At 38.7% G+C, this 22,347-nt stretch overlaps 1 protein-coding gene across 1 annotated transcript in view; it reads left to right on the forward strand.

Annotated features, from left to right (window-relative positions):
• Positions 1–2,671: 2,671 nt before the first annotated feature.
• Positions 2,672–22,347, forward strand: part of ZNF215 (zinc finger protein 215) — a 37,005-nt gene continuing 17,329 nt past the window's right edge. Inside the window, exons 1-4 of the mRNA XM_043580537.1 lie at positions 2,672–2,982; positions 12,177–12,745; positions 20,227–20,312; positions 21,703–21,835. Coding sequence (XP_043436472.1) covers positions 12,346–12,745; positions 20,227–20,312; positions 21,703–21,835 — 619 coding nt within the window. The 5' untranslated portion in view covers positions 2,672–2,982; positions 12,177–12,345. The remainder of the gene's footprint in view (positions 2,983–12,176; positions 12,746–20,226; positions 20,313–21,702; positions 21,836–22,347) is intronic.

Consider the following 22,347-nt stretch of genomic DNA (forward strand, 5'->3'; position numbering starts at 1 on the left):
TGGATGAGATCCTGAATCAGAAAAAGGATATAAGGGGAAAGAAAAGAACAACAAAGAAAATCCAAATGAAGTATGAATTTTTGTTAATAAGATATCAATGTTGATTTTCTTAATTGTAACAAAGATACCACAATAATAATGGAAGATAAGTGGGTATATAGGAACTAAGGGTACTTCTCAGTTTTTCTGCAAGTCTAAAACTGATCTGAAAAGTAAAGTCTATTTCTAAAAAAAGAAAAGAAATGGTTTGCTGTCCTTGCTTTTTCATGTCACTAGCTCTTAATTCAGTCTAGACTGAGTGTATCTAATTGATTGAGTCCAAGTTACATGCTATACAATAGCTGCAATTAAGGCAAAGAAAGTGAATTTCAGGTGTATTCAGCTTCTCTGGAGGCAGATAGGCTGTTACTAGCCCATGATTCACAGAAGGCCATAAATATGGAAAAGGTACTCAAATGATCAGAAGCCAAAAATTGACAAATGTCCATTACCCATGGCCTATGAAACCAAATCACCCCCACTAATGTCTTGACAACCTATACATTCCAAACTGACCAGTATAACTCATAATGTACATAACACAACATTATGAGAATATGTAGAATACAGAATGTTGAGTGAAGAACACAGAAGAGTTGAGTGAGCTTAGCATAGGGGATGCTTCTGTTGGGCATTAAGACAGTCCTCATCTGATTGTGTTTAAAAAAATTTTTTAATGTGTATTCATTTTTGAGAGACAGGGCATGAGTGGGGGAGGGACAGAGAGAGAGGGAGACACAGAATCTGAAGCAGGATCCAGGCTTCGAGCTGTCAGCACAGAGCCTGACGAGGGGCCTGAACCCACGAATTGTGAGATCATGACCTCAGCCGAAGTCAGGCGCTTAACCGACTGAGGCACCCAGGCACCCCTGATTGTGTTTACTGATGTGTTCCCTACTGCTAGTACAATGTCTGTACTAGTCATACATTCTCAATAAAAATTTGCTGAATGAATGTGTGGCCTAGGAAAAGTGTTGATTTAAGTTTTCTCTGTATGCTGAATTAGGTTCTAATTCAGAAGACCTAGATTTCATGATGCTAGAAGGAAATGGAGTCTGTAGCAGACAACTGTATGAATCTTAAGGATCAAGTCCCAGTTAGTTTTACCTTCACAATAAAAGTCATATATTGCAAGAACAATCATAAGATTGTTCCATTAAAAAATATCTGGACCTGGGGCACCTGGGTGGCTCAGTCAGTTAAGCAACCAACTCTTGATTTTGGCTCAGGTCATGATCTCACTGTTGGTGGGCTCGAGCCGTGTCAGACTCTGCACTGGCAATGCAGAGCCTGCTTGGGATTCTCTCTCCCTCTCCATCTCTACCCCTCCCCCTCCACACCCCCCCCCACCATCTCTCTCTCTCTCAAAATAAATAAACTTTAAAAAATAAACTAAAAAAAACCTTTAGTGAGGTGACTGCAACCTGAAAATTACCCTATTTAATTAGAGAGCAGTGTCAGTGTTTCTGTGGACCTCTGAAGGTAAGTGGCCAGAAACCTCATATCTATGAAAGGTATGAGAGGAGAAAGGCTGGTCCTTCTCCTTCCTACTTTGTGCTTTTTCCATTTCTCTGCTCTTTAATCAACTATAAATCATATTCGAGCCTATTTACTGGCAACACTTACAAGTTAAAATTTTGATTTTGCCTAGCTAATTTAATGTGACTTTCATAAAGGTCAGCCTCATTGCAAACAATTCATAGCACACACCATACCCCCAATCTTGGAAAATGTCATTCCACAATTCTGTCAAAACTTACTAATGGCTCTCTAAGTATTGAAACATTGAGTGAATAGCAGTGATGCAAATATGAAGTGTTCTGAGCTTGGAGCTTAGCTTTGCCAGATTTTAGTTTCAACCGATTGGGGAATGATAATGTCTACCTTATAGTGTCATGGTGATGAGTGAGATGATATTTATAACTTGCTTATGATAGTAGTGAGTACAGAGGAGGTTGGCAAAAAAAAATATCTAATTCCCCTTTTGTTTTATTTTGGTCAATTCGTGCTCTAGATGTAAAGCTCCTTTTCTGGGAGGCTCTCCCTGATTTACTATTTTGAGTTCTTCCTTTGGGGCTCAATCCTAGGCCCTTTCATTTTAGTATTTTCTCTTTTTTGTTCTTTCTACAATGTCATCCTCACTCATAGTATCAACTATCATCTACCCAGAATTGACACAAATTTTACACCGCTGGCCCCAGACACCTCTAAGGTCTCCAGACTCCTCGATCTGTATGCCTATTTGACATTGCTTCTTGGATGTCACAAAGTATCTCAAACTCAACTCAGCCAAAACTGAACTCATGATCTTCCACGAGACTTTTTACTTGGTTGCAAAACAGAATGAATGAATGAGTGAATCAATAAAATCAGTGAAAATCATGTTATATACAAATTGGTATCCTTTCGAAATTCTGTCACATTTTTTGGTTCCACTCAAGTGGGGTGGGGGGGTGGGGGGCACGGAAAAGGTGAGGAAGATTTTGGACACTTTTCCGGGATGGGATGGGGGAAGCAAAGAATGTTTGAGATGCCATTCTCCCTGCGCCTTACCCTCGCCTCCACCCTACCGGAAGCCCGCATCCATTCGTTGGTGGCCCTGGGGTTGGACGAAAGTCTACTGAGGGGGCGGGGCTGAGGAAGGGGGCGGGACTGGGAGAAGCCCCCAGTCTACTCCGCAGACTGAGGCCGCAGGGGCCGCTGGGGGCTCCTCCCAGGGCCTGTGCGCGTGCGTGCGCCCGATGCTTGCCTTGGCCTTTAGGAGACCCAGAGGGGCGGCGGCATTGGCGTTTAATAGGCGGGTGCAGTCACGGCTTCTTAGTTCCGGCGTGATTACCCACGCCGCCTCTTTCCGACCGCGGGGCCAGAGACCTCCGTGGCTCCTGTCGGAACTGGCGCCTGGGTGTGAGTGAACAGAGTGCTGGCTGGGAGCCGTGCCCGCAGGTATCGCCGGGGTCAGCGGGCGACGAGGACGCGGGTGCGCGGAATTGGGAATCCCGCTGGAGGGCGTCGGCTTGTGCGCAGTTAAGAGGATTCCGGCGCCGCGCCCCGCAGTCTCTGCGGGACCACCTGGAGGGGTCACCAGTGGTGGGGAAGGCGCGGGCTGCGGAAGGAAATCGGTGCGTGGGAGAGCAGGCCTGAGCAGCGTTTAGTGCAGCCCTCTCTTCCACTCTGTAACGGGGGCAATCTGCAGGCACTTGACCTGGGGAAAGTATCTTCATTAGTGGGTTCGGGAATGACTAGTATTGATTCCTCGTGGAAATACCAAGTGTGACTGGATCCATCAGCTGGAAAAGAAAATAGGGAAACCTTCATTGCAACTTGCCTTTTTTCCCAGTCATTCCTTGTTATTCCTCCAAACAGTTAAACTTCAAGGCGTCTTTCAAATTTCAGACGCTTCATTTGCAAACTGCTTTCTGCTGCTCTACCTGCGCTAATCTCCAAGGCTGTTTTCAACTCAAGCTTCTGCTCTACCTATGAGGTTTAAAACAACCCTCTTCACCGACAGATGCTACCTTGCCCACATAATTGGCCCCTGTTCCATTTTTCCTCAATGCTATAAAATCCTTTGAACCTGTGTCACCTGCTTGTTTAACGCCCCAGATTCCTGTCACCTGCGCCTTATTGAACCCTCCCTTCCAGTGGTAGTTGCTCACAGTTAACGCTTCATTCTGACTGCCACCATCGTCCTGAAAGACGTCTGTTAGTACTAGAGCTTAAACTTAAGTTCTTGACTTTGTTTATTCCCGTGTTCATCGCTTACAGACCACTTAAGCTTCTCGCAGTCACAGTCGTACCTTGGACGTTCTGTCACCCAAACTGTTCCCTTTTTGAAATCTTAAATGCAAGCATGTCGTCCTGAACATCTCTGTCCTTCTAGCTCTGTAATTATTGGTACCGAGTAATTTATTAATTTATATACTTAACCTATAAATTCCCAGTATATTTTGTTGCTTTTTCTCACTTTGAGTTGAATGTTTATCTTATTATTGTTTAATTACATATGTAAGTCTTTGACATTGCCTAACAGTGGAGCTTGAACCGTGCTCTATAGATTTTGATGTCCATTATTTTTGTCTTTTGAGGTGTATTTTAGAAACAAAGTTTAAATTTCAAATTAGTTGAGAATGTTTTTTGTGTCAAATTGTAGTTTTCATTCTGATGATAAATGTAGTCTGTTCACTGGTAGATACTTTTTATTTATTGAGTTTTTTTGTAGCCTCATACATAGTAGCTTTTGTAAACATTTTCATAAGTGCTTGAATAGAAACTACATTACATCACACTAAGCACATTTTTCATATCTACTATATTATTACTTAATTTTAGTTTGTTAAGGATTAAGGATTTAGTTTATCTGTTAAGGATATAGCTTATTTGCTAAGGATTTATTTGTTGTGTTCTTGTTGATTTCATCTTTTGTTTTCTGAGGATTTTGCCATAAACATATTCCAGTTACATTATTTGGTACATTTAATAAGTCGTATTTCATTATAAGTTGTACCTTCATTTAAAGTTTCCTTTTTGTCTGCTTTAATACACTTGTGCTTTTTTTTTTTTTTAAGTTTTTAATTATTTATTTTGAGAGAGAGTGAGAGGACACACACGGGAGTGCTCCATGGAGGGGCAGAGAGGGAGAGAGACAGAAAATCCCAAGCAGGCCCCGCACCATGGGTGTGGTCCGATGCAGGGCTTGAACTCACGAACTGTGAGATCATGATCTGAGCTGGAACTGAGTCAGAGGCTTAACCAACTGAGCCATCCAGGTGCCCTGTGGGCTTTTTAATTCATTTTATCCCTGTGTATTGTTTACATTTGCTTGTTAGGTTTTTAATCCCTTTATTTGTAACTTTGCAGTTCTTTTGTTTTCCATGTCTCTTGAGTGTTTATATAGTGAAAATTTTTACCCAGTACATTTACCATTATAGTGGATATCCTTGTTATTCTTTCCACCTTTAATTTTTTAATTTTTGTGCTTCCTTGGTGTTTTGTTTTATTTTTTAACATTTTGCCTGTGAACTGCTCACCTCCCTCACCTTCAGCCCTCACCCCTGCTTTCTCCCTTTATGTTAATTAAAAAAGTATCTGGGCATATAGTTTAGTCTTTTGCTGGGACTCCGTGATACCTCTTAAGCACTTTGAAACTTTCTTTTGTTTTTTAATGAACCTGTGCTTTCCTTAAGCTTTAGAGAAGGTTTGTGTTGGGTCTCAAATATTCTTCCTTCAGTTGATCCACTTTGCCCTGTGTCTGGCAGACATGTAAAGGGGTACTAAGGAGCATATAAATGCTGTCAGTACATCTCTACCAGATGGAGAGTGGAGGGGGTTCTAGGTGGCTCAGTCAGTTAAGCGTTCGACTTCGGCTCAGGTCACGATCTCGGTTTGTGAGTTCAAGCCCCACATCGGGCTCTGTGCTGACAGCTCAGAGCCTGGAGCCTGCTTCCTATTCTGTGTCTCATTCTCTCTCTGCCCCTCCCCCACTTGTGCTCTGTCTCTCAAAAATAAATAAAAATGTAAAAAAAAAAAAATTTACAAGATGGGGAGTGGAGAGAAACATAGTTTTAAGAAACAATGTAGAAAAGGCCACAACTTAGAATGTACTATGAGGTAACCACAGTGGAGGTGGAAACTGCCTATTTGTTTCATAAGCAGTTCCAACAGAGTGTGGGAGTGAGAATCAAATAGAACATAGGAATCAAGTGTAACATCTATTTCAGTCATCTCCCTAACTTCCCATTTCCCTTCCCACTTATATAAAGAGGCAGTTCAGCTTCAGTGCCTTCCTCCCACAAAAAGTTCTTTCCTAAATAAATTGAATAAACCATCTGAGGAGAACTAAGGCTTTTAATGTGGGTGTTGACTTTTCAAAGTAAAACCTTACTTAACTGAATTTGAGAATATAGTACAGAGAGTTCCCATACACCCCATACCCATTTCCCCAACTAGTAACAAATTAATATGGTACATTTGTTACAGTCAGTGAAATATATATATTAACTGAAGTCCATACTTTATTCATACTTCTTTAATTTTTACCCAATGTTCTTCTTCTGATCAGGATCCCATCTGGGATGCCACAGTACATTTAGTTATCATATCTCCTGAGGCTCCTCTTGGCTGGGGTAGTTTCTGAGACTTGTTTTTAATGACCTTTACAGATTTGAGGAGTACTGGTCAGGTATTTTATAGGAAGACCATCTATTAGAATTTGTCTGTTAGAATCCTTCTCATGATTAGACTGGTGTTATGGGTTTAGAGAAGGAAAATCAGAGACAAAGTGCTATTTCTACCACATCATCTCAAAGGTACATACTGTCAACATGACCTGTCATTATTGGTGTTAACTTTGATCACTTGTTGAGGTATATATTTTAGGTTTCTCCATTATAAATTTACTCTTTTTCCTTTTTCCTGTATATACTTTTTTGTGAGAAATTCACTATGCAGAGTCCAAACTCCAGGGATAGAGAGTTCTGTACCTCCTAGAGGGCTGAATATCTACACAAATTATTTGGACTCTTCTGTATGGGAGATTTGTCTATTCTACCCCATTTATTGATTGAGTCAGTCATCTGTATTAATATAGCCTATGGGCATTAATTTTATAGTTAGATTATTTATTACTAATATTGTTCCAGCTTTGGCCATCGGGAGCTCTTTCGCTTGGCTCTGGTGTGCTTCTGATGTGCCCCAGTAAATGTGTTTTTGTTTTTGAGCTTTTGTTTAGTTTCTAGTACTTCAAGATGCTCCATCTCTTCTTGTATATTTTTTTCTCCAGTTTTAAAATCAACCATTTTTCCGTGGAGCCCTGGTTCCTTTTATTGAAATATGGTATTAGAAACTGAGACCTGGGAGCTAAGTGTTATTGTTGGTCCTGGGATGTCCTTGCTTCTAGGCCAACTCAGCTGACAGAGCTAGGAAATATATGCATGCATACTAATCCCTGTATATACAAATATCTATAAATATTTCTGCATGTAACCACCTTTATATTAAGCTACACAGAAGTTCATATTGATATCTCCAACTCTAATTCATTACCACTTGAGCCATTCTAGCTTCTTTCCTTTGATTATCTGAAAACTCCTACTCAAACATTAAGAAAGCTGCTTCTCACAATCTGCAGTGCATGTACTTATTGTTCAATTCCGATATACATGCATAATGTATCAGAATTGTTAATGTATATCTCCATAGGAAAGAACTTTATCAACTAGAGTACAGTGCTATTGTGTATTTTCTTTTGCCTTCAGTCTTACAGATTCCACTCATTTCCAAACTTGTTTTTTTTCTTCAGAAAGTCAGTACGTGTTCTAAAATGTTTTCTTGCCTTGACTTTTTTGAGCATTGTGCATTTTTCCTTCTGCACTCTCTTTTCATAGGCCTCTCTATATTGTTCTTTTGCTCCATATACTAATCTTTATTTGAATGTTGAATAATCTTTCAGGTAGACATTGCCAATAGATGAGGTCAGGAAATACTTTTGTGAACTAACTTTTGGCCAGTCTGTAAGATCTGCTAACAAGCAGACGTACACACGTATATATGAAAGTCTACTGAGTGTTGTGTTTTGTTTTTTTTTTAAGTGGTTATTATATGGTTGCAATAAGACACATGGAGGAGCACCTGAGTGGCTCAGTCGGTTGAGTGTGCAACTTCAGCTCAGGTCATGATCTTGTGGTTCATGAGTTCAAGCCCCACATTGGGCTCGCAGCTGGCAGCTGGCTGCTGTCAGCATGGAGTCCGCTTTGGATCTTCTGTCCTCCTCTCTCTGCTCCTCCTGGGGTTGCATGTGTGCGCACACTCTCTTTCTCTAAATATTTTTTTAAAAAACACAATGGAAAGTATTGAAAATTGATATTTTGCCCATTGCTTCAGGCTTTTTTAAATTTAACCTTTGGCCCCTTATACCCATTTCTCCCACCTACCACCCTTCTCCTCTGGCAACTACCAATTTTGTTTTTTGTTGTTGTTGTTTTTAAGGTTACACACATAAGAGAGATCATACGGTATTTTGTCTGACTTTATTTCACTTAGCATATTGCCCTCAAGGTACATCCATTTGTTTCAAATGATAAGATTTTAATTCTTTTTATGGCTGAATAATATTCCTATATGTATATACACACACATGCACATGCATGCACACAATTTCATTATCCATTGATCTGTTGATGGACACTTAGGTTATTTTCATGTCCTGGCTATTGTAAACAGTACTGCAATGAATATGAGGGTGCATATATCTTTCCCAGTTAGTGTTTTCATTTTTATTGGATAAATATCCAGAAATGGAATTGCTGGATCATACAATAGTTCTATTTTAATTTTTTAAGGAATGTCCATACTGTTTTCCACAGTGGATTCACCGATTGACACTGCCACCAGCAATGTACAAGGGTTTCCTTTTCTTCACATCCTCACTAACACTTGGTATGTCTTCTCTTTTTGGAAATAATCCTTCAAAATGTGTGGGGTGATACTTCAGTGTGCTTTTGATTTGCATTTACCTGATGATTAATGCTGCTGAGCATTTTTCATGTATCTGCTGGCCATCTGTATGTCTTCTTTGGAAAAGTGTTCAAGTGTCTTCTCTGGAAAAATATTCAAATCTTCTGCCTATTTTCAAGTCTAATTTTCATTTGTTATAAAGTTGTATGAATTCCTGATATACTTTGGATATTAATCTCTTACCAGATAAATGATTTGCAATGTCTGCAAATCAGTCAGTGTGATACATCACATTGAGAAAATGAATAATAAAAATCATATGATTTCGGTGGATGCAGAAAAAGCATTTGACAAAATTCAACATCCATTTATGATAAAAACTCTCAACAAAATGGGTATCGAGTGTTTATTATCTTCCAAGAAGTGGATGAGAGTTCTTTTAATCACTGTAATTCAGTCAGATAGATATTATTATATCTATGTTACAATTGAGAAAATTCAGGTTTTGGTTAACTAATTTGCTTAATTTAATACGTGTAGTTACTAGTACAGCTGCTATTTAACCTCCTGTCAGTATGACTCCAAAGTATGTACTCTTTGTCACTATATATTTTCTATAGCAGGGATTTCTTTACCTTGGAATTAGTGACCTTTTAGGCTGGATAATTCTTTGTTATTGAGCACCATCTTACACATTGTAGGATGTTTAGCAGGATCCCTGGGCTTCTCTGACCCGATGCCAGTAAGAGCCCCCAGTTGTGATAACCAAAACTGTCTCCAGAATTGTCAGATTTCCCCTGGTACCAAATTGCCCCTGAAAACCACTGGCTTAGAGGTATATAGTAAAAAATGAACCCTGACATGGAGGAGGGCACTTGTTGGGATGAGCACTGGGTGTTGTATGGAAACCAATTTGACAATAAATTATATTAAAAAAAATGAACCCTGAAAGTTCAATTGCATTCAGACTGGGAGAATTGTAAATCAGGTAGAAAGCTGTATCTGAACTTCCCTGAATGTGATGATTCTCATAATGGGGGAAGTTCTTTGGGGAACCCTGAGTGCTGTGCTCATAGAGTTGTTACAAAAGACTCTGGCTCTTGTGGGAAGGCTTTAAGTCAATGTGCTTTCTGCACAACCTATGTAGATCTCTTGACTTGAGCTATACTCTGTGAGGACTCCCACTGAAGAACAATGCCAGTTACTCGGCTAGCAAGCTGTGTTTTCTGTCCAGAGACCTTCTGAACAACTAGTGCCAAATATGGCCCATGGTAGTCATGTGAGTCTAAATGTTTAGCTGAGCCTATTACTTCCCTGGTGGACATTGCAGACTGGCCGATAATGAGTCCTAACAAGTGAAAACTTCTAATCATTTTAGTCTGGGAATGCACTCTTTTTTTAATTGAAGTAAAATTGGCCTACAATGTTGTATTAGTTTCAGGTGGATAACATATTGATTCCACAATTCCATATAGTACTTAAAATGCTCACTACAATAAGTGTAGTCACTGTTTGTCACCATACATTATTACAATATTATTGCCTATATTCCCTTTGCTGTACTTTTCATCTCCGTGACTTATTTCAAAATGGAAGTTTGTACTTCCTAATCCCCTTTATTTTGCTGATCCCCACCCCCCCCCCCATCACCCACCTCCACTCTGGCAACCACCAGTTCTCTATATTTAAGAGTCTGTTTGATTTGTTTATTTGTTCAGTTGTTTTGGTTTTTAGATTCCACATACAAGTGAAGTCATAAGGAATTCATTTTTGTTTGACTTATTTCACTTAGCATAATACCCTCTAGATCCATCCATGTTGTTGCAAATAGCAAAATCACCTCCTTTTATGGCTAAGTAATATTCCATTTATATATATGTGTATGTGTATATACATATATAGACACATACACACATATGTACACACACACACACACTACATCTTCTTTATCCATTCATCTATGGATGGACGCTTGGGTTGCTTCCATATCTTGGCTATTGTAAATAATTCGGTAAACATAGGAGTGCATATATCCTTTCAAATTAGTGTTTTCATTTTCTTTGGCTAAATACCCAGTAGGGAAATTACTGGATCATATGGTATTTCTATTTTTAATTTTTTGAGGAACCTCCTTACTGTTTTCCACAGTGATTGCACCAATTGACATTCCCACCAGCAGTGCATAAGGTTCCCTTTTCTCTACATTCATACCAACACTTGTTATTTCTTGTTTTTTTGATATTAGCCATTTTCTGACAGGTGTGAAATGATACCCCCTTGTGGTTTTAATTTGCATTTCCTGATGAGCATCTTTTCATGTACCTGTTGGCCATCTGTGTATCTTTTCTGGGAAAATGTCTGTTTAGGTTCTCTGCCTATTTTTTAATTGAATTATTTGTGTGTTTGTGTGTATATGTATATGTTGAATGTATAATTTCTTTATATATTTTGGATATTAACCCTTTATCAGTGATGCCATTTTCAAATATGTTCTCTCATTTAGTAGGTTGCTTTTTTATTTTGTTGATGGTTTCCTTTACTGTACAAAAGCTTTTTTATTTTGTTATAGTCCCAGTAGCTTATTTTTGTTTTTGTTTCTCTTGCCTAAGGAGACATATTCATAAATACATTGCTAACGCTGATGTCCAAAAGATTACCTATGTTTCTTTTGGGAGTTTTATGGCTTCAGGTCTCATATTTAGATCTTTAATCCATGTTGAGTTTATTTTTTTATATGATGTAAGAAAGTTGTCCAGTTTCATTCTTTTGCATGTAGCTGTCCAGTTTTCCAACACCACTTATTGAAAAGACTATCCTTTCCCCATTGTGTATTCTTGCCTGCTTTCTCATGGTGAATTGAACATAGAGGTGTAGATTTTTTCCTTGGCTCTCTATCCATTGATCTGTGTGTCTGTTTTTGTATCATTGGAATGTACTTTTTGATTTACCCCCAACAATGAATGACTCCTATTTATTCTCCTTTTTTTAAAATTAATTAATTTTTTTTTTGAAAGATTGAGAGAGAGCAGGAGTGGGGGAGGGGCAGAGAGAAGGAGACACAGAATCTGAATTAGGCTCCGGGCTTTGAGCTGTCAGCATGGAGCCTGATCTGGGGCTCGAACCCACAAACCATGAGATCATGACCTGAGCCGAAGTCAGACTCTTAACCAACTGAGCCACCCAGGCGCCCCTATTCTCTTATTTTTTAAATAATTGTTTCTTAAGTTCTAGTGGTGTGTTCTGTTCTACTCATTTTATATAACCTTACTGATATTTATTGAGAATTTAGAAAGAGATTTTTTAGGCTTTTCTAGTATAAAGCCTTAATAACCTAAATATCCTTCTGAATATTTGTTTTGCTTAATTTTAAAGCAAAAATGTGTTGTCACCTGATACAGGAGAAACTTAATTGCAATTAAATTGTGAGGTTTTTTTTTTTTTTTAAAGGACTATCTCATTTATCACTTTTTGTGTGATGTCTGTGTTTATGTTCTTTTTGGTGGGTGATTGGGAAGGGACAGTATATTTTCTCGTTATGAGAAAGAAACAAGAATGGAAGTATAATCCATAATATTTATCTTATTGGACAATTTTAAGAATATTACTTGTATTTTATCTTTTGGCAATATGCTAAAACATGTTCGTTAAATATAGGTCATATTGGTATCTTTTTTTCATTTCCTCAGGTACCAGAATGTTGGCTTTGTATCTGAAGCTCCTGGAACTTTTCTCTTATTGAGATAGAACTTGGTTCAAAACATTGCATATATATAGTACACATGTGCTTCACCCAAGAATTATTAGAATCCTCTAGTAAAACAAATTGGAACTATAGTGGGAGTTCTGTCTGGGAAGATGCAGCCTCTGAACAAGTTGATGGCTATGTCAAAACCTCAAAGCCTGACTCTACATGAACAAAGTGAGGCCCTGAAAGCACATGTGTCTTGGCAGCAGGAATCCATCCCAGTCATGGAAACATGTGACTCTGAGGCCTCTCGTCAAAAGTTCAGACATTTCCAGTATTTGGATGTGTCTGGGCCTCATGAAGCCCTGTGCCAACTCTGGAAGCTCTGTCTTCAGTGGCTGAAACCAGAAGTTCATACAAAGCAACAGATCCTAGAGCTGTTGGTGCTGGAACAATTTCTGACAATTCTCCCTGAAGACATTAGGACTTGGGTGAATTTACAACATCCAAAGAACAGCAAGGAAGTGGTGACCCTCATAGAGGATGTGATTGGAATGCTTAAAGATGAAGGTAAGAATGTAAAGAGTTGGTGGTAGAATAGTTGACCCTTACTTGGAATCTAAAAAAAAAGGAAAATTAGCTCATAGATACAGAGAACAGATTGGTGGTTGCCAGAGGTGGGGTATGGGCCAAGTGGGTGGAGGGTCACAAGGTATAAAATATAACTCCCAAGTACAAAATAAATAAGTCATGGGGATATAATGTACAGCATAGTGACTATAGTTGATAATACTGTATTGCATATTTGGAAGTTGTTAAGAGATTAGATCTTAAGAGTTCTCATTATAAGAAAAAAAATTTATATATGGTGACTGATGTTAACCTGACTTCTTATGATCATTTTGCAATATATATAATTGAATCATGATGTTGTATACCTGAAGCTAATACAGTTGACCCTTGAACAACATGGGTTTGAACTGTGTGGGTCCAATTATACATGGATTTTTTTTTAATAAATACAGACAGTATTGTAAATGTATTTTTTCTTATGATTTTTTGAACTTTTTCTCTAGCTTACTTTATTATAAGAATACAGAATGTAATACATTCATAAAATATGCGTTACAGTGCTTATTGTTATGGCTCTGTCAGTGGTAAGCTGTTAGTAGTTAAAATTTGGGAGAATTAAAAGTTATACACAGATTTCCAACTGCTCAGGAGGTTGGTGCCTGTGTTGTTCAAGGGTCAACTGTATGACATTATGTGTCAATTATATCTCAATTAAAAAGAAAAAAAAATGAACCTTAAAAAGAAAAGTAATGGAGTCTTTCCATTTGAAAAGAAATTCCTTTTTTCTGAAGCTAGAGGGTATCAAGGGCCAGATCATGAAGGACTTTATCAGGAGGCATGGATTTTATTCTGTAGGAAATAGAAAGCTTTCTAGCCTGCTTACCTGGCTTTTAGAGAATGAGACCTCACAGATTGGGTAGGGAAATCGATTCGATTTGCCTTTTAAAATATTTTGATATCCAGGCGCCTGGGTGGCTCAGTTGTTTAAGCATCCAGCTCTTGATTTCGGCTCAGGTTATGATCTCACTGTTTGTGGGATCAAGCTCGGCGTCAGGCTTCACATTGAGAGTATAGAGCCTGCTTGGAATTTCCTCTCTCTCTCTCTCTCAAAATAAATAAACTTAAAAATTTTGATATCAGTATTGAGGGAGTGGTTGGCAGACTATGGCCCAAAGGCCAATATTTTTGGAGGTAGTTTTTTGGAACACAGCCACGCCCACTTATTTACATTTTGGCCACAGTTGTTTTCATACTATGACCAGGGTTGATTAGGTATAGCAGAGAAACTATTGCCTGCAAAACCCAAAATATTTACTATCTGGCTCTTTAAACAAGATGTTGATAAACTTTTTCTGTAAAGGACATGAGGGCTCTGAAAACTGGAAAATCTGTTAAGATAGATGAAGTGTTAAAGAATGAGGGAGCATTGAGGGGCACCTGGGTGGCTCAGTTGGTTAAGCGTCTGACTTCAGCTCAGGTCATGACCTCATGGTTCGTGAGTTCGAGCCCCTCATCAGGCTCTGTGCTGACAGCTCGGGGCCTGGATCCTGCTTCAGATTCCGTGTCTCCCTCGCTCTGTGCCCCTCCCTCACTCACGCTCTTTCTCTCTCAAAAATAAATAAACATTAAAAAAAAAAAAAAGAAAAGAATGAGGGAGCATTGGGAAAACAGGAGTTTGAACCTAAAGGAATTATGGGCTGAATATAAGGGGTGAATGAGATAAAATTTGATGTAAATGTCCGTGCTCAGCCTTACATGAATGGAGCATAAGTAGCAGATTTTATGGGAGGGGATTTATACAGTAATTATGTGGCATGTTGAATTTGAGGTCTCTATGGGCCATACACAATGAATAAACTAATACATAGTTAACAGTGTGGCTTTGGTGTTCAGAAAGAGAAGATTTAGAAACTTACAGGTATGAATTGAAGTAGGAGAAATACATTTCCTTGGGGAACATCAATATTTAATAGTCACCATAGATCTAACTACCCATTACAGGAAATACAAAGGAGAGGGGAACATTTTAAATTATACCATGGGAATGCCATTAGTAAAATCTAAACTCCGAGAAACTACAAGGCAATCTAGTTTCTAGAACAAAATAATTTTAAGGGAGAAGTAGGGGTATGGAAGAGGGATTTAGAAATTAAAAGAAATGTAAAAGATGTATAACCAGTCATATGAATGTGTGGACCTTATAAGTCATGAGGTAATTGATTAGATATTTGATAAAGAATTATTGAGTGAGGACAGTGATGATATCATTATTGTTGGTATCCAGTAGTCCTTATTTGAAAAAGAAATAATGGATTAAACAGAAGAAGAAAAGCCAGGTAAGCAGGCTAGAAAACAGTAATCTAGGACATCAGAGAACCAGGAAATATTAGTATCTTGAGCTAAGAAAGGAGAAATCTTCAGGAAGTGAGTGTTAATAATGGTGCAGCAAAAAAGTCCTATTAAGATGAGTTTTGAGGGGCACCTGGGTGGCTCAGTCAGTTGAGCGTCTGACTTCGGCTCAGATCATGATCTCACAGCTCGTGAGTTTGAGCCCCGCGTCAGGCTCTGTGCTGACAGCTCAGAGCCTGGAGCCTACTTCATATTCTGGGTCTCTCTCCTCTGCCCCTCTGCCACTCATGCTGTCTCTCTCTGTCCCTCAAAAATAAAAATAAACATTAAAAAAAATTTTTTAAGTGAGTGTTGAAAGTAATTTACTGAAATTGTTGATTATGAAGTTATTGTTAAGCTTTAGAACAGTTTCAGAGAAGGAGTTGAGGTGGTACTTATTTGTAGTTAGTTTTATTAGTTTTCTACTACTGCCATAACAAATGACCACAAACTTAGTGACTTAAAACAATGCAAATGTATTATCCTACAGGTCTATAGATGAGTAGTCTAATAACATGGGTCTCCCTGGGTTAAAATCAAGGCATTGGTAGGACTGCATTCCTTTCTGGGGCTCATGATTTTCTACCCCCGTCTTGAAAGCTGTCAGTGGAGAGTCATGTCCCTTTTTTTATTTTTAATTTTTTTAAATATTTATTTTTGAGACAGAGTGTGCATAAGCAAGGGAGGGTCAGAGAGAAAGGGAGGCAGAGAATCCAAAGCAGGCTTCACACTGTCAGCACAAAGCCCAACACAGGGCTCAAACACATGAACCGCAAAACCATGACCCGGGCTGAAGTCAGATGCTCAACGGACGGAGCCACTCAGGCTCCCCTGAGCCATGTCCAACTGCCTTCTCTTACCCTCCATTCTGTTGTCACAGTACGTGCACTTGCTTAATTATGCATGTTTGCACTCTCTCCCATTTTCACTGACCATAGCTGGGAAACCTTCTCTTCTCTGTTTTTTAGGATTCATGTGATTAGATTATGATCACCCAAATAATCCAGGATGATTCCTCATCTCAGGGTCCTTAACTTTGATCATATCTGCTGAGTCCCTTTTGCCAGTGTATTCAAGGATTAGGGATGTAGGTATCTCTGGCGTCTGTTATTCTCCCTATCACATGCCCCCCCCACCCCCACCAAAAAAAAAAAAAAAAAAAAAGGAATGGATGGATGAGGTATGAATGTCAAAATGACTATAGGCAATTCTTTCTTTTTAAATCTTTTTTAATGTTCATTTATTTTTGACAGAGAGAGACAGAGCATGAGTATGGAAGGGGCAGAGAGAGACAGAGACACAGAATCCAAAGCAGGCTCAAGGGTTTCAGCACAGAGCCCAGTTTAGGGCTTGAACTCACAAACCACAAGATCGTGACCTGAGCCGGTCAATTGCTCAACCAACTGAGCCACCCAGGTGCCCCTAGAAAATTCTTGAAGTTTAATTGAGAAGGAAAGGAGAGGTTGCTGGGTAATAGAGGACTGAGAAAGGTTTTAGTTTCTGTCTTGGCTCTCTGAAGAAGCCACCCAATTGCCCTTATTTTATTGCCCTTATTTTATCTGACTCAGAACTGTCCCGGGGCTGAGGTGGCCACCTAGGGGTCATTTGTCAAAGCATTTAATGGGAAAGCTGGGGTATGAGATGCTTTGGGGAATAAAGGATTTGAAAAGTTTCTGTGTATCCCTAGAGATTTAGAAGGCTGGGCACATGTTCAGAAACACCTGATATGGCCTTAACTCTCACCTCTGACTGGCCTTCAGGCTTTGCATAAGCAGGAACTAAAGGTGAAGGTAAAGTTGAAAAAAATTATCTGGCTAAGTGGTGGAGGCATGCCTCAACACATGCAGCACATCTGCAAAGACTAGGAAATGGGTTTTTGTTTGGTTTGGTTCCAGGTATTTAAGGAAGTCTATGTGGAATCACTAGCTGACCACTAAGCTAAGGGAACAGACTTAAGTGGGCACACACAACAAAGAATATAGACTTTCCAAATCAGTTCAAAAAAGTAATTAAGTGAGCAAGAACTGCAACAATCAGGCCCCCAAATATATGAAGCAAAAACTGACAGAAAGGAAGGGAGAAAGAGATCAAGAATACTAGTTGGAGACTTTAGCACCCCACTTTCATTAGTGGATACAACAACTAGAAAAAAGACAAAAAAGGAAATAGAAGACTTGAACAATGCTATAAACTAAAGTAGCACTCTACCCAATAGTGGCAGTATTTACATTCTTCTCAAGTCCACATGGAACATTCTCCAAGATAGACCACATGTTAGGCCAAAACAAGTCACAATTAATAGAAACATTTAAATCCTACAAAGTATCTTTTCTGACCACAGTAGGATGGAATTAGAAATCAATAACAGAAGGATATCTGGAAAATTCACAAGTATGTAGAAATTAAAATAAGAAAGATTAAAAAGAGATAAATGAACTAGAGAACAGAAAAACGATAGAACCAATGAAACCATAAGTGGGTCATTTGAAAAGAATAGCAAAATTGACAAAGGCTTAGCTACACAAGAAAAGTATGAAGAATGAGATAACTAAAATCAGGAATAAAAGTAGGCACATCTCCACTGACCTTGCATAAATCAAAAGGATTATAAGAGAATACTATGAACAATTATATACCAAAAAATTAATTTAGATTAAGTAGAAAAATTCCAAAAACACACAAACTGCCAAAACTGATTCAAGAAGAAATAGAAAATCTGAACTCCTCTTTAACAACAGAAAAGATAGAATCAGTAATCAAAAAAATTTCAACAAAACCCAAGGACTAGATGGCTTCACTGGTGAATTCTATCAAAAATTTAAGGAATTAACACCAATCTTTCTCACACTTAAAAAAAATTTTTTTTAATGTTTGTTTATTTTTGAGACAGAGACTGAGTGCAAGTGGGGGTGGGGCAGAGAGAGAGAGAGAGACAGAGAGACAGAGAGAGGGGGAGAGAGAGAATGAATCTGAAGCAGGCTCCAGGCTCTGACCTGTCAGCACAGAACCCGTTTCTCACACTTTTTAAAAAAATAGGGGAGGAAGGAATATTTCCTACCTTATTCTATGATGAGTTTAACTTGATGCCAAAGACAGACAAAGCTATCACAAAACTAGCAAAACAAACCCAGCATCATATTAAGAAGATTATACACCATGACCAAGTGGTATTTATCCCAGGAATATAGGATGGTTCAACATATGAAAATCAACATTATACACCATACAGAATTAAGGGGAAGCAATTGCACTATTAAGTATTTATCCAAAGGATATAAAAATGCTGATTCAAAGGTGCACATGCAGCCCAACGTTTATAGCAGCACAATCAGCAATAGACAAATGGAAAGAGCCCAAATGTCCATGGACTGATGAATGGCTAAAGAAGAGGTGGTATATGTATTGTGTGTATATATTTATATACATATATATTTATACATTACTTCTATAAATACATACATACACACACCTATATACACAATACAGTATTACTCGGCTGTCAAAAAGAATGAAATCTTGCCATTTGCAACGATGTGAATGGAAATAGACTGTATTGTGCTAAGTGAAATAAGTCAGAGAAAGACAAATACCATATAATGTCACTCATGGAATTTAAAAAACAAAACAGATGAACATAAGGGAAGGGAAGGAAAACAAGGTAAAAACAGAGGGAGGTAAACCATAAGAGATCTTCTATAGAGAACAAACCGAGAGCTGCTGGAGGGGCAGTGGGTGGAGGGATGGGCTAAATGGGTGATGGGCATTAAGGAGGGCACTTGTGATGAGCACTGGGTGTTATATGTAACTGATGAATCTTTAAATTCTGAAACAACAACAGCAACAAAAAATAGAATTAAGAGGAAAACTCACAAGATCATCTCGACACAGAAAAAGCATTTGACAAAATCCAATGCCTTTTCATGATAAAAGTATTCAACAGACTCGGAATAGAAGGGAATTCCTTCTACCTGATAAAGGACATCTGTGGAAAACTACAGCAAACATCACACTTAATGGTTAAAGACTTAAAGCTTTGCCCTGGGATAAGGAACAAGACAAGGATGCCCACTCTTGCCAGTTCTTTTCAGCATTATACTGGAGGTACTAGCCAGTGCAACTAAACAAGAAAAAGGAATAAAAGGTATCCTAATTGGAAAAGAAGTAAAACTATCTTTACTATCAGTTGATCTGTTCTTATGCAGTTGACCCTTGAACAGCACAGGTTTGAACTGCACGAGTCTACTTATATGTGACTTTTTTTTTTTTAAGATTTCACAGCTAACGCCATAAGGCATTTATTTACAACTGTCCACACTAGTCTCCACAGGTCAAATGGAAGACAGATAGTTCAGAGGTCACACCTACTATCCTCCAAGTACCCAGAGATGTCTTCAGAGCCTGTCAGCAGCCCTTGGGATCCCCAGGACTGGATTACCTGTCAAATTTTTTCATTAAAAAATAATTTTAGGGGTGCCTGGGTGGCTCAGTCAGTTAAGCAGCTGTTTTTTTATTTTGGCTCAGGTCATGATCTCACAGTTTGTGAAATTAAGCCCTGCATTAGGCTCCACGCTGACAGTGCAGATCCTGCTTGGGATTCTCTTTCTCCCTTACTTTCTGCCCCTCCCTGCTCATTCTCTATCTCTCTTAAAAAAGTAAATAAACTTTAAAAAATAAAATACATTTAAAAAATAAAAAATAGGGGCACCTGGGTGGCTCAGTTGGTTGAACATCTGACTTTGGCTCAGGTCAGGATCTTGCAGTTCATGGGTTCGTGCCCCATGTCGGGCTTTGCGCTGACAGCATAGAGCCTGCTTTGAATTCTACAGTCTCCCTCTCTCTCTGCCCCTCCCCAACTAGCACTCAATCTCAAAACAAACGTTAAAAAATTTTTTTAAATAAAAAAATAAAAAATATAACACCTGAGCTCTTACCTTTAGAGATTGTGATTGCTTATAGTGCCTGATGTCATTATTTTTCCAAAGTTTTAAAAACGATTTTTATGAATAGCATGTTAAAACTACTACTGTAAATCAATAAATGTTTCTCCGGGGGAAATCTGTCTCCATAATGTTTTCCTTCATCTTCCTCAGAGACACCCTGCAAGGATTCTGTCCCGCTCCAGAAGGGGAGCATCAAGAAGAAAATGGAAGCCGACTCACTGACTAGCAATTCCCAGGTGAATTAGAATTCTGCTCTCTACTGAAATGACCTGCATTTTCTTTTTGGTTTTTGAACTTTTGCCAAACATAGGTCCATCTAAGGACATAAGACTATTACTTCTTCCATAGGACATTGGATCTATTTTATTTCCGTTGGTGATACACTCTTCGGAAAATATTGAATCTTTGTATTTTTCTGTGCATGTGTTCCCTCAGGATTGTAGATGATAATTTAAACCAGAGAAATAGAGCCTACCCATAGAATGTTTAGAATTGAAACTGAAGGGAGCCAAGGGCAGAATGCTGAGTAATGTCATTTAATAGGCAGGAGCAGAAGAAACCTCAAACGATGCTGAAATGAAAGAACCAGAGTGGTAGAGAAAAACCAAGAAGATATGATGTCAGTGAAAGCCAAGGATGAGAAAATTTCAAGGATAAATCCTTTAAAATTTCGGGAAAATTCAGCTTGAGTAGTGCCCGTTCACTTACCATCACGGAGGTACCAGGCGTGGGAATAGAAACCAGGTTGCGGAGGGTTGAGGAAAGAAGGTGAGGAAGTAGGCAAAACTAACCTAGATAATTTACTCACAAGGTCCTCTGATATCTTAGAGACATCTGGCTTTGAGGTAGAGGAAGGGAAAAGATTTGTGTATCTCATTGTGATTAAATGTGCCCATCATGACAAGGTTGAGAATGCTGGAGAGGGAAATGCAGCAGTTGATGGTGTGAAGGCCCTTGTAACAAATATTGACACAGTGCCTAACATGCCACTTGTCCAAGGGCTGGTTATGTGATGGTAAACGAAAGGAGATCCCTGCCTTTGCGGAAATGACAGTAGAGGTAGACAGGCAAACACAAGCAAATAAGATAATTGCAGATAGTAATAATTACAAAGAAAAGAAAGAAGCATAATGCAGTAGACACTGACTAGGAGGGTGGCTACTTTGGGTAATCAGGAAAGGGCTGGGCTGGGAGACCTGAATGGTAAGGAGTTAGCAGGCTTTATTTCTTGAGAGGAAATGCCCTAACTTTTCTGCTAGCAGAGCCTCCGTCTTCATTACAATTCCTGTCAATCTATCTGAAACTCTTTCTTTCTCTTCTGAATTCCTTTTATGTCAAGTATTTTTACTCTTTAATAATTTTTTGTTCCATAGTTATTCCAACTGTCTTTTTCTCCTCAACCAAAATGAAAGTTAATTTCAGGTTAAAACTGCTCTTGATTTTCCTTTTGCAAGTACCAAGTTGATAGGCCTCTAATATAACCTGTTTGTCAAAACTTAGAACCCCAAACATTTTCATCAATTTCTTACATATTCTAGGCACCTACACTATTCTTTCCAAATTCATTTCTTCTCTAGTAATATTTTTGGGGCTGACCTTTGATTAAAAAGAAACTTAATATTTTAGGAACCAATATCATTCAAAGATGTGATTGTGGAATTCAGCAAGGAAGAGTGGGGACAACTGGACCCTGCTGTAAAGAACCTGTACAGGGACGTGATGCTGGAGAACTATAGGAACCTGAATTCATTGCATCAAGGTGACTTCTATGTGTTTACCTATGCTGCCCATCAGTAGTTTCTTTATCTGCTGCTAAAAAGCTATAGGACTACTACAGTAGGTAGGGACACTTGGGTTTGGGTTCAGGTTTCCTAATGTCCAATGGGCACAATAGGAGATTTTCCTGCTGTATCTGAGGGAGAGTCTTTTCTAATATAGAGCTAGAAATACACAAGTCTGTGGTGACCCCGGGCCTTATCTTTCAGCAGCTCTTAGACTACTACATAGGGATGGAATTCTCTTCCCTATAAAAATGTCTGAAGTGTCATGTTTGTTTGTTTGTTTGTTGTTTTTTCATGTTCCCCATGAAAAGAACATGTATTTTCCAAAAACAGTTGAGCTCTCTGAGTTGGAAAGGACAGAAGATGGATAATAGAGCAAGAAATCCCAAGCACATCTTTTTTTGGTGAGAACCAGGCAGATATGAGGCATTTGTAAGAATCTTCTGTTTGTTAAACACACAATGAGGTTAACAGCCTTTGAGTTAAGAGT

The sequence above is a fragment of the Prionailurus bengalensis genome, chromosome D1 (genome assembly GCF_016509475.1).
Source record: "Prionailurus bengalensis isolate Pbe53 chromosome D1, Fcat_Pben_1.1_paternal_pri, whole genome shotgun sequence".
NCBI classification, from domain to species: domain Eukaryota; kingdom Metazoa; phylum Chordata; class Mammalia; order Carnivora; family Felidae; genus Prionailurus; species Prionailurus bengalensis.